This window comes from Neofelis nebulosa, chromosome 7, assembly GCF_028018385.1.
Source record: "Neofelis nebulosa isolate mNeoNeb1 chromosome 7, mNeoNeb1.pri, whole genome shotgun sequence".
Taxonomy (NCBI): Eukaryota; Metazoa; Chordata; class Mammalia; order Carnivora; family Felidae; genus Neofelis; species Neofelis nebulosa.
In genome coordinates, this window is record NC_080788.1 from 32,010,106 (window position 1) to 32,025,840 (window position 15,735).

General features: G+C 57.1%; 2 protein-coding genes across 4 annotated transcripts; one reads left to right on the plus strand and one right to left on the minus strand.

The window, feature by feature from the left end:
- The first annotated feature begins 259 nt into the window (after nucleotides 1-259).
- Nucleotides 260-6,942, plus strand: ULK3 (unc-51 like kinase 3). Of its 3 annotated transcripts, none has more exons than XM_058737027.1 (16): nucleotides 260-447; nucleotides 1,099-1,239; nucleotides 1,326-1,446; nucleotides 1,923-2,027; nucleotides 2,766-2,909; nucleotides 3,118-3,200; nucleotides 3,641-3,706; nucleotides 3,851-3,956; nucleotides 4,156-4,196; nucleotides 4,425-4,527; nucleotides 4,658-4,722; nucleotides 4,808-4,886; nucleotides 4,963-5,003; nucleotides 5,391-5,438; nucleotides 5,628-5,694; nucleotides 5,813-6,942. In XM_058737027.1, exons 1-16 carry the CDS (start codon nucleotides 346-348, stop codon nucleotides 5,827-5,829), a joined length of 1,329 nt encoding a protein of 442 aa, XP_058593010.1. In that variant the 5' UTR covers nucleotides 260-345; the 3' UTR covers nucleotides 5,830-6,942. The 3 variants fall into 3 exon arrangements, with proteins under 3 accessions (XP_058593010.1, XP_058593009.1, XP_058593011.1); XM_058737026.1 differs by having other exon boundaries at nucleotides 261-447; nucleotides 3,551-3,706; XM_058737028.1 differs by lacking the exon at nucleotides 260-447 and having other exon boundaries at nucleotides 1,109-1,239; nucleotides 1,403-1,446; nucleotides 3,551-3,706.
- Nucleotides 6,943-11,358: 4,416 nt separating this feature from the next.
- On the minus strand, nucleotides 11,359-15,696 carry CPLX3 (complexin 3). Its single transcript, XM_058737046.1, has 3 exons — nucleotides 15,422-15,696; nucleotides 14,150-14,237; nucleotides 11,359-12,460 (listed from the first exon to the last, which is right to left on the minus strand). Exons 1-3 carry the CDS (start codon nucleotides 15,583-15,585, stop codon nucleotides 12,236-12,238), a joined length of 477 nt encoding a protein of 158 aa, XP_058593029.1. The 5' UTR covers nucleotides 15,586-15,696; the 3' UTR covers nucleotides 11,359-12,235.
- Nucleotides 15,697-15,735: the final 39 nt, after the last annotated feature.

Here is a 15,735-nt window from a genome sequence, read left to right on the forward strand (position 1 = left end):
CACACCTGCACAGCCTGGCGCCTCCCCTGTTGCCCCTCACGTGAGCCATAAAGCCTGGATGGGATTCCTCCTGGTGACCTTGTCTGCTGGCCTCAGCCCTCAAGGACCTCAGTGTTCCCAAAGGACCCTTGCGGGCACTGGCGAATCACGCAATCACCAGGCGCCCGGGAACTGTACCTGGGGAACCTGGTGCGAAGCCAGCGCCCCGCCCACCGCGCTGCAGTCCCGGCGGGCGGCGCTGGGGGCAGCGTGGAGTGCTCCCCGCGGCCGCGCGTTCTGCCCGCTGGGCTGCGCGCCGGAACCCCGCGCCTGAAAGCAGGAAACGGCGGGAGCGGGGCGGCGGGGATGGCGGGGCCCGGTTGGGGCCCCCCGCGGCTGGACGGCTTCATCCTCACCGAGCGCCTGGGCAGTGGCACGTACGCCACAGTGTACAAAGCCTACGCCAAGGTGGGTGCGGGGCGGTGCATCCCCGGGGCCGGGGAAGCGTCGAGGGCCGGGCCCCTGTGCCCGCCAGACCCCGAGCTAGCCCCGGTGGGCGCCCGTCCGAGAGGTGAGACGCGGCGTGCGAGCAGGGAGGGGCCCGCGGGCGGCCGGCAGCGTCCGTGTGTCCTTCGGTGGGTGAGGTGGTTGCTGAGAGCCGACTGCCACCCTTAGGTCTTAAACACAAACACACGCCCACGCAGCCCTGTTTGGTGGAGACCTCGGTGGAGCTCGGTGTCACTGGCCGGAGAACAGGCGCAAAACAGGGAGGATACTTGGGCTGGGAAGAGCCTGGGACAGGGTTCTAGAAGGCTGAACCCAGTTAGGAAGCGGAGTGCGTCGGTCTAGAACACTGAATGACATGCCTCAGTGGGGGCAGTCTAGAATACAATGGAACAGATTATGGAACAGGGTTGGTGAACATCAGAGTGGGTGGGGAAGCGGGGGTGGGGGGGGTGGGGGGTGGGAAGGGGGGGATTCCACAATCCGATGCCTCCCTGTCCTGAGAAGGGGAAGATGGAAAGCCGGTAGGCCCAGTTGATGGGGGAAGAGGGGCAGAGGGAACCAGAGCCCTCTGGCCCCTTCAAGGCAGAACCATCTCATCTCCTGTCCCCATAGAAGGACACTCGTGAGGTGGTAGCCATAAAGTGCGTGGCCAAGAAGAGTCTGAACAAGGCATCCGTGGAGAATCTACTGACAGAGATTGAGATCCTCAAGGGCATTCGACACCCCCACATTGTACAGCTGAAAGACTTCCAGGTGCGGGCCTGGGGTGGGGCCACCCCTAAAGGGACCTGGAGAAGGGCCGTTCTCTTCAAGCTGTTTGTCTGCTTGTATAATCACAGTGGGACAGCGACAACATCTACCTCATCATGGAGTTCTGTGCAGGGGGTGACCTGTCTCGCTTCATTCATACCCGCAGGATTCTGCCTGAGAAGGTGGCTCGTGTCTTCATGCAGCAGTTGGGTAAAAGCCTCTGACCCCAGCCTGACACCCCTTCCCATGATCTCTGCCCCCCTCAGTCCCCCTCCCCAGGCTTAGAGCCCTTCTTAGCAGTTGTCTCTGTTCCAGCTTGGATTTTTAGGGCCCCCTCTTTCTCATGTGCCTATCCCTGACTTAAGGATGCCATGAGAGACAGAGAAGAGTCCCCCATCTGTGGGGAGTCCAGGTTTCCATAATATAAGGAACTCACAGAATGTTCCAGGGCCCGGGGGTAGGACCCAAGTGCTTTGCCAAGGAACATAACAAGAACCTAACGGGCTGGGGAGCCTGCCGGGAGGGGGAACTTGTGAAGGGGTCCAAGAGCATAAGGTGCAAATTCTTAGAATTGGCAGGAACCTGAGACTTAAGTATTAAAGCTTGAAGAGTCAGATGGGGAGGCGAGAGGCAGGTGGGAGATGGGCTCCTCTGACCTGTTGCTTCACGTGGGTCTTGTTCCCCAGCTAGTGCCCTGCAGTTCCTGCATGAACGGAATATCTCTCACCTGGATCTGAAGCCACAGAACATTCTGCTGAGCTCCTTAGAGAAGCCCCACCTTAAATTGGCAGGTGTGTCTGGAAGAGCAGGGATGCAGTTTGGAGGGTGGGTGTGCAGAGGCCTCCCTCTGCCTGGGCACATTCAGCAGCCCTGGTTCTCATGCACCCTCTGTTGAGTCATCACACAGTGATGGGCTGGGGAGTGCAGCCCCACCACCAAAAGGCAGGACTTTTCTCAGGCTACCCACACTCGACTCCAGAAGTGGACCGGATTGGGCCAAGGCTCAGTCTCGTGTCAGGGTCAAGACTCAGTGTGTGACGAGGCTCAGTGTGTGAGCAGGGTCAGGAATTGGTCTGTCACCAGGATTAGGGCTCAGCCTATAACTCGGTATGTGGCAGTGTTGGAGGGTGGGAGGTGGGGGAGGACGTGGCTGTGGCCCCTGATGGCACTTGGAAAAGAATGGACTTGAGGCTGGAGGCCAGAAAGCCAGGTATAACCTGAGCTTCTAACCCTTAGTGGGCCCTTATCCTTGTAGCTCACGCAATCAGGGTGGGCTTCCTGGAAAAGGAAGCCTGAGGAGGCTGTGCAGGGTGAGTGGGATTTATTTTGGCTCCCAGAGGAGGATGTAGGAGGGTGTTCTAGGCTGATCTGGAGTGAGGGGCTGTGAGCAGAGGCTGCTGGGTAGGATTGATCCTGGTGAGCCTGGACGGTGGGGAGGAGCCCTGCCCTGGAGCCCAGGGTGAGGCTTTAAAGGTTTGGAGTAGAAGCAGCTACAAGTGGAGCTCTGCTGCCTTGCCTCTTGCCTGCAGACTTCGGCTTCGCACAGCACATGTCCCCCTGGGACGAGAAGCATGTACTGCGTGGCTCCCCTCTCTACATGGCCCCTGAGATGGTGTGTCAGCGGCAGTACGACGCCCGTGTGGACCTCTGGTCCGTGGGGGTCATCCTGTACGGTGAGAACTCTGTCCCTGGCCCTACCCCGGGGCCTGCATCCTACATCACGTGTCCTCACACCGGGCCTCTCTGGGCCACTCCTGAAGGGGTCTAAGGAATGTGACTCTACGGGCCCAGGGACCTTGCTCTGGGGGTATCTTCCAAAGGTGGGCCAGGCCAGGCTTGACCCTATCCCCTCCCAGCCTGCCATCTGCCTCCCTTCCACAGAAGCCCTCTTCGGGCAGCCCCCCTTTGCCTCCAGGTCGTTTGCAGAGCTGGAAGAGAAGATCCGGAGCAACCGGGTTATCGAGGTGAGTCTTGAAGGGCCTTGGACACTTGTTGGGCAGAGGGATTCAGGGCCCTGAGTTTGGAGACCTCACTGCCAGCTGCACAGATTGGGGTGTGGGCTCTGGGCCAGCTCTGTGGTGCTGGGGCATGCTCTAGAGGGGAAGTTGAAGTTCCGTATGGTTCTGGAAACCCAGACCAGCTCACAGCAGGCAGCAAAGGGCTGGCCCTAGGGATTGTTGTGCAGGCCCCTTTGGGAGGAAAGCCAAGCAGGCGTATGCGCAGGCCCCGCTTGGCACCCCCCAGTCCTGACGGACCCCTGGGTGGGGTTGAAGTGCTGGAAGCCCATGTGATCTGTCCTCCATCCTCCCTGCAGCTCCCCTTGCGGCCCCCGCTCTCCCGAGACTGCCGGGACCTGCTGCAGCGGCTCCTAGAGCGGGACCCCAACCGTCGCATCTCCTTCCAGGATTTCTTCGCCCACCCCTGGGTGGACCTGGAGCATGTGCCCAGTGGGGAGAGCCTGGCACGAGCGGTGAGCAGGCTGGTGGGATGGGGTGGGGTGAGGGCAGGTTGGGGGGCTGGCTCATCTACCCCATTCGGTGGCGAACGGGGGACCTGCCCTTCTCTGTTCATGGTGAGCATGGGAGGCGGACATGACTCCCAATCTGTCCCCCAGACCGCCCTCGTGGTGCAGGCAGTGAAGAAGGACCAGGACGGGGACGCCGCGGCTGCTCTGTCTCTCTACTGCAAAGCTCTGGACTTCTTCGTGCCCGCCCTGCACTGTGAGTGCCTGGAGCCCCTGGGTGCAGCAGGGGTGGGGCAGCCACAGCTGCGGTGGATGGATTCCAGAAGCAGCTCCCCACCCAGCATTTTTTGGGAGACAAAGCAGAGGGTAAATCTGGAACTTGGTCCTTTTGAGGATTCCAGAGAATTTGGTGTGGGGCAGGGCAGACTCCTCATGTGAACCCCCCCTTTCTACAGATGAAGTGGATGCCCAGCGGAAGGAGGCAATTAAGGCAAAGGTGGGTGAGGGAGTCTCTGGAGGGAAGCAGGTGAGGGAGCCTGGGGCCTCTGCAGACTGGTTCCTTAGAACTTAGAACCAGAACTTCCTCTCCTAGTTGAGCCTCAGTCGACCCCCTGACATTACAGCTTGCAGTAGTCACTGAGGACCCAGAGGGAGAACTTGGAGGTGGGTGCTGGTGAGGGAGGTGGGGTGGGATGGCCCCTCTTCAGCCCCTCGCCTTCTGCAGGTGGGGCAGTACGTGTCCCGGGCTGAGGAGCTCAAAGCCATCGTCTCCTCCTCCAATCAGGCCCTGCTGAGGCAGGGGACCTCAGCCCGAGACCTGCTCAGAGGTAGGCCTGGTTCCTGGCCTCGGCCCCCAGCAGCGTCCCGCCAGCCCGAGGGGGGAGGCAACATGGGGTGGTCTCCCTGAGATGAAAAACAGGCTGCTCTCCTCACCCTGCGTCCTTGCCCTCATCCCAGAGATGGCCCGAGACAAACCTCGCCTCCTCGCTGCCCTGGACGTGGCTTCGGCTGCCATGGCCAAGGTTTGTGCCCAGTGCAAGGGGTCCTGGTGGGGCAGGAAGAGTCCGTGTCATGACCCGAAATGACCTGGTGTCCCTGTGGCTACAGGAGGAGGAAGCTGGTGGGGAGCAGGATGCCCTGGACCTGTACCAGCACGGCCTAGGGGAGTTATTGGTGCTGCTGGCAGGTGAGGCCCCCTATCACCACACTCCCCAGGCCCTGGGCTGCCCGGCCCTCACCACGTGTCCTCCTTCTCTTTGTAGCGGAGCCCCCAGGCCGGAGGCGGGAACTGCTTCACGCTGAGGTGCCCACTGGGGTTGGGAGCACTAGGGGGCTTCCTCTTGTCTTCTTACCCTGCTCCTGCATGGGGGACCTCCTCAGCTTCCCTCAGCGTGTTCCAAGTCTGCGAGTCAGTCCTCACAGACTTGGTAAATCAGTAGCCCCGTGCGCTCCACAGGGGGCACGGGTGCTGGGGGTCAGGGCAATGGAACAGACGGATCTGGGAACCCAGCAGCAGGAAGTGGGCTGGGCTGCTTCAGGTGGAAAGGCTTTCTGGAGAAGGGAGGGATGACGAGGTCAGGGGGAGGTTGTTCTGATGGGGTAGAGGGCTGTGGAGAGTTTCAGGAGTGAGGAGGCAAGCAATTTGAAGGCCCCTTTGATCCACACCCCATGGCACGTCTTCCCTTGGCAGGTTCAGAACCTCATGGCTCGAGCTGAATACCTGAAGGAACAGGTCAAGGTGGGCACACGGGCCGGATGAGTTCTGCTCCTGGCTGGCTGTCCCCTGCGCCCCTTTGTGTGTCTCCCCCTCTGGTCTCCCTCTGAAGGTCTCCCCACTGCCGTCTCTGTCCTTTGCCCTTGTGCTCTCAGTGGCTCGGTGCCTGCCTCTGGCTGCCTCTCACCCCTGTGCCGCCTTTATGCTCCACAGATGAGGGAGTCCCGCTGGGCAGCCGAGAGCCTGGACAAAGAGGGGCTGTCGGAGTCTGTTCGTAGCTGTGAGTCCTGCCCTGGGGTCTGACCCTCTACCAAGGAGGGGTGAAGGCTGGGGGCAGCCCTGGATTCTGCCTCTTGGCCAGAGACTTAAGACTGACTTTCTCCTTTTCCCCTCCACAGCTTGCACCCTGCAGTAACCCCAGAAGGATGACTGGACAGACCATAAGCCACCTGAAATGGGGGACACACTCACCTAGACTGATGCCCAGAATTCTGTGGTCCTCTGCAGTGCTGTGGAACAGGTTTCCTGGATGGGCAACTCTGCGACCCCCCACATCCGAGGATCCCCAGCTCCCCTCAGGATACTCTGCACTTCCCAGACCCTGATGGCCCGTGTTTGTGTTGGGAACACTAGGCCTTGGCCCCTGAGGGAAGGGGAGCAGGACTCTGGGAGAAGTTTCCTTCATATGACTTCTGTTATTTGGTGGTTGCTGGACCCTGAGCCTGTCACTTCTGGGGCATCGGGCTTCTGTTTTTGTTTTGGGAACAGGACAGGGAGCCCTCTGCTCTTGCCCCTTCTCTGTCAGCAGGCAGCTGTGCCTGTGCCCACCCCTGCCCTTCCTGGGAGCCCTTATTGCAACTCACTTCACTCCTTGCACTGGAATGGGGCTCTCCAAGACCCCTCAGGGACCACCCACCCCATGGTATGCACCCCACAGAGCTCACCAGTCTTCCTGGGAGCTGACCCCTGCCCACCCTCTCAATATTTTAAGATAATCCTTCAGACGTGAAAATAATGTACTTCATATGGGTGGGGCAAATTTAAGAAAGCCATGCCTTGTTCCTGCTCTGGCCCAGGGGGCACGAGGGGAGGGGTCCTCAGCCTTTATCCTTGGCCCCTACTAGCCACAGAGCTGGTTCTGGCCTGGAAGGGGCCCGAGTAGGGGCTGCCTGACCCATCAGGCTGCAGAGGACCCAGCGATCCAGGAGGTCTGATGTTGCTGCTACCCCAGTGTGTGACCCTGGGTGCATCCCTTCCCTTTTCTGGGCCTGGATCCGCCCATCTCTCTAATGGCGCTGTTAATACCTCGTCAGCTCGCCATGTGAGCTAAGTGATTTTAATCTGGAGAAGAATGTACACACGTGGAGTTACTTGGGGGATTCTTTTTAAAAAGTGCACAAGGGTGTTGACGATCTCTAACCTTTGTGCCCTTCAGTGCCTCCTTGGGGCAAGAGGAGTCTGTCTTCCTTGCAGGAGGCTAGGTGTAAAGAATATAATTCATGGTTTCTCTATTAAATTATTTTCTGAACTTGTGCCTCTCTTCTTGCCCTGGGAAAAACAAGAGAGGTAGCACCTGTTCTCAGGCTGGGGCTGGAGACGCCCCAGAAAAAGCTGGGAAACCTCAGGGAGGGCGGGGGAAGGTCCCAGACAGAACCCCTGGCCACCCTATCCCCCCTTTCCCTGCACCGGTGAGTGAGCAGTGAGCCAGACTGGGACACAGGGCATCCTCTAGGATGTCTTGTGCTCATACCCAGCTCTCCAGGGCCCCACACTCTCCCCCTACCAGGTCTCAGGAGCATCTTTGGGGACTTAAAGCCCAACCCCTGGGGCAGCAACCAAGGCAGCAGTTGCCTAGCTCAGATACCACCAAGATGCTCAGCCTTCCATACTGGAAGGGCTCAGAGGGATCGGATTTCCCCAAAACCCTTGGCCTGGCCATTGGGGGGCAGTGTAGAGCAGTGGTCCAGAGGGCAGAAGGCCTGGCTAAGGTCTCGGCTCTGCCATTTGGCCCTGAAGCTCGGGACCCATAGATTAGCCAGTTTCTTGGTAAAATGAGGATAAAGATAAGCGCCTTGTGGCAATTTGTAAGGATTGAGTTACTGTGAGCCTGACACATGGTACAAGTTCAATAATGTTAATTTTTAGATTTAGGGAGAGGAATGCACTCTGGGTTATCTCGGGATGGGCTGCACAAGAAAGCTTCAATGAGAAAAATGAGGGGAAGGAAGAAGAATGACCGGACCCAGTGGGCAGGTGAATGGAGAAGACTGGATGGGGGAGACAGTGGGAATGAGGAAGGATGGGATTCAAAGGACAGTTGAACAGAAGGATTATGGGCTGGAGGGTTGGCCCACAATATCTGCATTGGCTGTGCAAGAACAGAGCCCAAAACTGTCACGTGTGTGGGTGTGGAGAGGAGTGGCCCCACTTTGGGTATAGCAAAGGCCTGGGAGGCTGAGGCCAGCGAGGAGGCCCTGGGGAAGGGCCCTTCCTGAGCAAAAGGTGTAGATGACCTCCTGGCTGTCCTTTGTCTAAGCCACCTGCCAAGGAGGGAGGCAGCCCAGCCAGAGGAGGTGGGGCTCACTCTCTAGGGTTCTCTTTGAATGGCAGAGACCTATGGGAAATATGCTAATCTGTCCTATGCACAAGTGCAAAGGACAGAGACGGCAGTGGGGAGACCTTCAGAGGGAGACCAGAGGGGGAGACACACAATACGTATGTATATATGTATATATATATATATATATATATATATATTTTTTTTTTTTTTTTTTCCCTCCTAGGAGCAAGTTTCCACTTCTCACCTTTATCAGTTTGAAAGTGTGCAAAGCAGAGCAGACATGCTCCAGTGTCTGCGTGCTTCACTTTGCCCTGTCCTCCCACCTCCACTTAGTCCCCTGAGCCCAGAGCCAGCACCAGGCCAAGCTGGAGGAGCACCTGAGCCTGGACCCCTGTTTCCCAAGGAACCAGCCCTGGGAGAAGCAGGTGGGCCACTGGAGCAGACTGAGGGACCCAGGTGTCCCTGGGCCCAGCCTGCCATGTCTTTTGTTAAGCAGGGACATAGGGCAGGACATCGAACCTTGGTCCTTTCAGGAGGTCATCGAGAAAAGCTCTTGTCCCCAGAAGCCAGCTGCTGTCCCAGCCGCCGCCCACCCCCCTACGACCTGGGAGATAGCCCAACCCTGAGGCTGCGGTATGAGGGAAGGGCCATATCACTTTCTCTACAGTAACTCATACCCACACTTGAAATCCCACAGACACACAAACACACAGACACAGACCCTAACAGGCCACAGGCAGCATACAAAAACAACAAAGCCATGTTCAGGTTCACAGAACCATGCAGACCCGACATGGATTTATGCTCATGATCACGCACACAGAGGCATAGTTCCTGCTGAATAGGCTGAGGCAGCCTCAGTGCCACTGCTCCCCCAGATCAGCCCACCCTGGCCCCCTTGCTCTCCCTGTCTTGCCCCATAGGATTCTGGGAACAGCTAGGCCTGGCAGGCACAGGGTTAGAGGGAGGGGAGCAGGCTCTGTGGCTCCCTCCCACTCCCCTTGCACAGCTCCCCACCCCCAACCCAGCCTCAGGCATCAGCTGGGTCAGTAGGCACGGCCAGCCTCTCAGGCTCAGCAAGTGAACATTCCCCCAGATGTCCCCAGTGCGTGCCCGGGGGCCTCCATGTCTGAGGAGGTACCATCTGGCCAATGGGGGAAGGGGAGGTCCTCTGAACTCCAAACCCCCTCACCCTCCCAACTTCTCCCTGGAGACCAGCTGGCCTCTGGAAAGTCACTGCTTTCCTCTGTACCACTCTCCCTCTGAGAGCTAGGCCTGAGCTGTTTGGGTGGGTAGAAGGCAGAAGAAAGGGACTGGAGTTGGGCAGGGATCACCAATCTTCCTGAAATCTCCAGTATTATGGGGCCAGAATCAGGAGTCAGGGTGAGGGGAGCAGGCCGGCCATCTTTGCCATTGCTTTCTTCCTGAAAGCGTGCAGGGGGGTGGCAGGGGCTGTCTCGTCCCCTTTCAACATCTCCGGTATCCTCAGACTGCCTACAAGCATGAGAGGAAAGAAGGAGGGAAGAAAGGAGAAAGAAAAAGGCCCAGAGAGGTAAATGGTTTACACTAAATGACGGTGCCGTAATGGCAGGGATTTGCTTGCTATGAACAGGGAAGTTTGGGGGCAAGTGGCTTTCTTTGTGGCCCTCACATCACACCAGGTGGGCAGACCGGTCATGGACCAAGTGACTGAACAGGTGGAATCAGAAGCAGGCTGGGAAGAGAGTAGTCACGTAGACAGGTGCTGAGGGCTTGGGAGTGCCGGCAGGTACAGAGGAGGCCCCAGTGTGGCTGTTAGCCCCTAGCTGAGGGCATGGGTATAGACAGGTATGAGCCAGGAATGAGGCAGAAGATGGGGAAGACAGAAATGAAAGGGACATGGAACTGACAGAGAAACCCTGAGAGCAGGGGAGGGAAGTGGGGAGGCAGGGAGAGGCCAGCAGCGCCTGGGGACCCCTTAGCCTGTCCTTCTCATCTGTCTCTGCCCAAGCCCCAGAGCTGGCTCCTTTAGCTCCAGAACCTTCTGCCCCCATTCCAGGGATACACAGACACGTCAGGGCTTCCTGGGGTTCCCAGGCGTGAGGAAGAAACCAGTGTGAGGGCTGAGCCCCCTCCCGCTCCCTGACCCTAGGCCCCAACCAGCTCATTTTGTGAGGGTTCAGTGAGTGCTAACTGCCCACCTCTGCAAGGCCTGCCTCCCTGCCTCTTTCATTCTGGGTCCTGCAAACCACTGAGGGAAAAGGGGTCTGTCCAATCCCATTAGGCAGAAGGCCCCTGGAGGGTGGAGTGCTGACGTGGGCCTGGCTGCTGATGCTGCTGAGGAGGCCCCCCCGCCCTACATCCAGCCTGGGGCCCCAGCTTGGGTCTCCTCCAGCTCTCTCGGAAGGTCAGGATCGGTTTTTATCCAGAGACTACCCCCGCGGCCCAGGCCCCTTACCCAGAGATGCTCAGGAGGGAAGGCCCAGCGTGACAGCCCAAGCCTCCCTGTCCTGAGCCTGCGTCCCTCCCTCCCCCACCCTCCTAATTCCTCATCCTCCCTTTCTTCTCCCTCTCCCACCTGCTTCTCCCCACATTACCTACTGAACAGGTTTTATGTTTCTTGTCCTTATTTTACAAAGGACACCGAATGGAAACTGCCCTTGAAACCAAACCCTCAGACGGCTGTTTGGTCTCTAAATCTTGACTAGCTTCCCCACGGGCTGGAGCAAGCAGGGACACCTGGGGTTAGCCTGTAGCATGTTGGGGCTCAGGCCCCTTGGGAGGTCTGCTTGTGGGGCCGCCTGGTTGGTTTCCTGGACCCCCCACAAGTAAGTAGCATGAGATTTGGGCTCCTCATTTCTTTGTTAAGGAACGAGTTGTCATTTATTGATGGTCTACCATGTGCCAAAGGCTTTCCAGATGGCTTTAAAACATGTATTATTATTTAGGGAGGCGGTAGTTCTTCATGTCACAGCAGGGACAATAGGCTCCGAGAGGGAAAGGGGTCTACTCTAAGTCACACAGCAGTGCCAGGGCTGGAAAGCGGTTGCCCTGCCTTCTTTTTGTTATACCTTCCATCTCCAAGGTGAGAAGGGGGTATAGGCGCAGGTGCCAGAGACAGCTGTGATTGAGCCACAGCCCCTCCTGAGGTTCCAAGTAGTGGCCCGGAGGCCTGACCTTCTCTAGGTGCATCCCCATCCGGCTGGCTGCCACATCCTCCTCAAAGCCCAGACCTATTCTGGCCCCGGGCTGGACTTGGTGCTTGGGCAGTGTGGGGACCCCGCTCTTACCCAGGGCCCCCAGAGGGTAGAGCTTGCTGGCATTCCTATGAAGCTATGGTTGAGGAGGGTTGTGGGGCTGTGAACCCCAAGACTCCTGGAGGTCCATAAGAAGTGGGAGGATAGGTACATCTTTTCAAATTTTTATTTTTCGCTGAGCGGAGAGAAGAGATCCAGCTATGGAATCCGGAGAGAGTTCTATGGGAACAGAACAGAAATTGCCTGGGCCTGGGTCCAGAAAAGGCCTAGAGCCGCCTGGGCTACCGTTCAGTGCCAGCTTCGTCCTTGGCACTCGGCCCCTCACACAGCATCGCTCAGCTCCTGAGAGCCAGAGCCCACAGTACAACGGCAGCCACTAGAGGCTACGGCTACAGCTGCTGTCCTGCCCAAGGAGTGGTGTGGGGTTGGCTCCGAAGGCGGGGAGGCCAAGCCAGAAAGTCTTAGAAATTAGCCAGTCCATTGCCATTTTAGAGATGATGAAATGAGACCCAGAGAGAGCAGTGGCTTTCAAGGAGAATGAACGTGGAGTCTCAACCTTGGGCCTCTTGTCTCCTGAGGGTATCTGCCCACAGACCCTGTGTATGTGCGTCTGTGCCAGGGTGTGCCAGGGTGTGCCAGGACGCAGCTGTGGCATACGCCTCTGCACATGCCACAGCTTCTATGTCCCTCTGTGGGTCTCTCTATGTGTGATCCTGTGTGCAGGAACTTAGGGCAATGGCCAGAGAGGGATGGGCCCATTCCTACAATCTTAGGAGGCCTCTCCAGGCTGAGTAGAGAGGGTGGGTCCTGAGGAGAAGGGTGAGGAATGGGGACTTTGTTCCTAGTGGAAAGAGAAAGACCAGAAGGCAGACTTGGGCCACAGATGGGAAGGGTCCTGAGCTAGCATGGGACAGGGGGAACAAAACTAAGATGGGGTATGGGTCCCTGAACACTGAGACATGCTCTTAGCCCTCACGTGGGCCCAGCCCTCTGGTCACCCCAGCGGGCAGCCCCAGAGGAAGTAGTCACATGATGTAGCACTTCTCAGCTGATTGCTTGAGGTCCCCCAATGTGGCCTGGGCCTTGTCCTTGAGTGAGCCGAGGTCTAGGCCAGGGAGACTGGCCAACTGCCCGAGGACGGAGGCCCTCTCCTCCTCCTCCTCTGTGTCCTCCTCAATCATCTTGGCCAGCTCCCGGGGCAGCTCCACGTCTCCACCTGCCATCTGAATCTGGCTCTCATCTGTCTCGTTCTGAAGGGAAGAGGGGAGGGTGGAGTGTGGTTGGAGGTCCATGAAGACCCAGAGTTGAAGGGACAGGGAGGAGGCCTGGACTGGGCTCCCAGCCCCTAGATTCTCGAGCCGCATGAGAACTCACTCCTGTGAGTTCAGCCACCCACTCCCCCACCCCCATCCCAGGATCAAGCTTTTGACTCTTGGACATGGAGACGTTGCACTTTTATACCACCTTACTTCACTCTGAGATATTGAAGACACCAGCATAGTGAATAAAGCAAAATGAAAATACTTAGGAGTCAAACTGTGCTAATCAGCCAAGTCACATGCTGACTATCATTAACTACACTGGAGGACGTTACTGATAATAGTGATGGGTACCATTTATCAAATGCCTACTGTATGGCTGACATTCAAAATAACCCTGTGAGGTGGGTATTTTTATCTGTATTTTACAAGTAAGGAAATTGAGGTGCAGTTTAAGTAAATTACTCAAGTAAGCAAGTTGGGCAAGGTCACACAACTAGGAAGCACAGACGCTCGTTTTAAACCTACATCATGGATTCCAACATCTGTGCTCTCTTTGCACAACACCTACTGACTGCCATTGCACTTCTCTTTCCCTTTGGGGACCCTGGGGCTTTCCACTTTATGTCCTACTCAGTTACCGCCAAGTCTTCCCTCTTCTACTAGACTCAGAGTTTCCTGGTGGCAGGAGTTGTTTCTCTTAATGCGGCTCGTGCAAGCATTTGAGGAATGACTCCATTCCTGGTTGTTTTTTTTTTGTTTTTTTTTTTTTATGAGTCCATTCTTAGCTGGGTTTAACTCAGTAGCTTTCTAGGCTTTCTGGAGTGGTTTTCCCTCTGAGAGACTTCCAGAAGGCTGGTGCCCTGTGGAACGTCAGAGGCAGCCAGGGGATCAGTAAACGTTTGTTGAATGAGTGAATGTAATGTTCACATGTCTGATCTTTCAATTCAAGTGGAAGATTCTAGGCACTGGGAGTAGCTTGTGCCTCAGTTCTCTCCTTAGACAACACTTACATGCCCATGTACTGCTGTAGTGCCTATGGGAGACGTCTTCCTGGCTGCTTGGCCAACCAAGGGGCATTTTGCTCTCTGCAGACAGACTCCACACCCTGGAAGCCAGCCAGGAGTCCTGGAGCAAGCTGAGGTTCAGTATTCACAGGCTTGAGCTCTGACCCCAGCTCCATTACTAGCTGGTTGTATGGCCTTGACAAGTCCCTCAACCTCTCTGAGTCTCAGTTTCCTTATTTGTAGTGTGGGTGATAGCTACCTGGAAGTGTTATTGAGGGGTTACATAAGGGCATGAAGGTCAAGTGCCTGGCACACAGAGGGTGTGCATTCTCTACCCCACCCCACCCTCCATGGGTGTTCAGGAGCTCGGAGTGTACTCAATCCTGGGGTAAAATCTACTGCCTTCCACTTCTTCATCTGCCTGGGCTTGACTGGGGGTTGGGAGAGTGGTAGGTGGGGGAGAGAAGGGGCCTGAACTGGCTCCAGAAACACAAACCTATCAGCCTTGGGAAGACTGGGCTTTGAGTCCGAGAACGAAGGATCCAACCAAGAACTCGTCTCCGTGAGTTTTAAGAGCTGAAAGTTGTGGTGCCCAGCTGTGCTGGGAGAAAGAGTGGGGAGCCCCAAGCTCAGAATCCCAGATGTACCTGCCAGCCCAGGCTCGTAAGCTTACCTTGGGCAGTCGGTATTTATCTCGGAAGTGGCTCCGCAGCGTGGCCCGCTCTGCCTTCCTCTGCGTGAACTGCGCATCCCGCTCCATCCTGCGGGGGCACCGGGGCGGAGTCATCTCAAGGGCTGAGAGAATGGGCGGGGTCTGCGAGGAAAGGGCCGGCGGGGTCTCCGTGTCCCGGCGCCGGCGCCGACCGCTTTGCTCCAGCCCGTTAGCCTGTGTGTCTGACCTGGCGGGCCTCCGTCAGTCTTTGCTGCCTCTCTCCCCATCATAACTGTCCTTTGTTGCCTCTGCACCGGCCACTGGACTATGGGGCTGGAGAGTCAGCTGGTCTGGCTCACTCTGCAGACCCTAATGGGTACCTCTCGCGGCCTCCAACTCCGTCTGTCTTTTCCCTTCCTGATAGATTGTGTCTTGTGAGGGAAAGTATTCGGGGCAGACTTGGGTTTGCGTCCTGGCTGCACTACCACTTTCGGTATGTCTTTGGATAAGTCACTTATTTTCCTCTTTTGCAACTTACAAAAAAACTGTTATCAGGAGTAAGCAAAGTAATAGCTAATATTTAATGATTTACTATGTTCCAGGCACTGTGCTATGAAATTACCATGCGTTAAATAATTTAATTCTTATACATATATAAGGCATGCTTTATGATTACCATCACCATTTTACAGAAGAGGAAACTGAGGCACAGAAAGGTTTAAGTCATCTAGCTTAAAGTCATCTAGCTAAACAGACACAAAACCTGGATCTAAATCTAAGCAACCTAACTCTGGGGTCCAGCTCCTTATCCCACCCCAGCTGCCTCTCTGTCCCAGCACTGCCTGCACACAAGAAGACACTGAGGCTCAGTATCTATGAGTGCCCCATCTCAAGATCTGTCTCCCTGATTTTGAGCCCCCTCAGATTCATTACTTTTCTCGGAGCCTCAGGCTTAGAGGAGCTCCAGTTGGAAGATGCAGACGGTTAGGACCAGATCGGATTAAGGGATTACTTGTTTCGTCAGAAATGCACGTGCCCCCACCCCATCCCAGGTCCCTATTGCCCCTGCCCCCACTCCCTCTGAGCCCTGAGTGCGAAGCTGGGGCCGGGTCCTGGGTCTGAGATGGGGCGGCTCTGGGGGCAGCCTAGAAAGCACAACCCAGCCTCCTACCGCATCTAGAAAAGTAGGGTGAGAGGGCTCGGGGTCTGAAACCGCCCTAGAGGTGGGCCAGGTAGCTGGAGGGGGTGGGGGTGGGGGGAAGGTCGTTGGAGCCAGGAAGGGATCCCACTCACTTCTCTTCCACCAGTTGCTTCTGATACTCCTCATACTCTTCTCGGCTCATGCCTTGCGCTTCGGCCGCCGATTTGTCCCCGTCCCCCTTGTCCTCGCCGCCCCCCAGGCTCCCGGTGAGGTTCTTCAGCTGGCCGCCCACCATAGTCTTCACCATGAACGCCATGGTCTTCGCTGGCCCTGGCACCGGGCGCCGGGCGCCAGGCACGTCCGCACCTACTTCAGCACTAGGTCTCGCGGACAGCTCCTGCCGCCGGCCCGCGCCCCACGCTCTGAGCCTCCCGCCGCCCGCCCCCGCCCAGGCCCGCCCCCACCT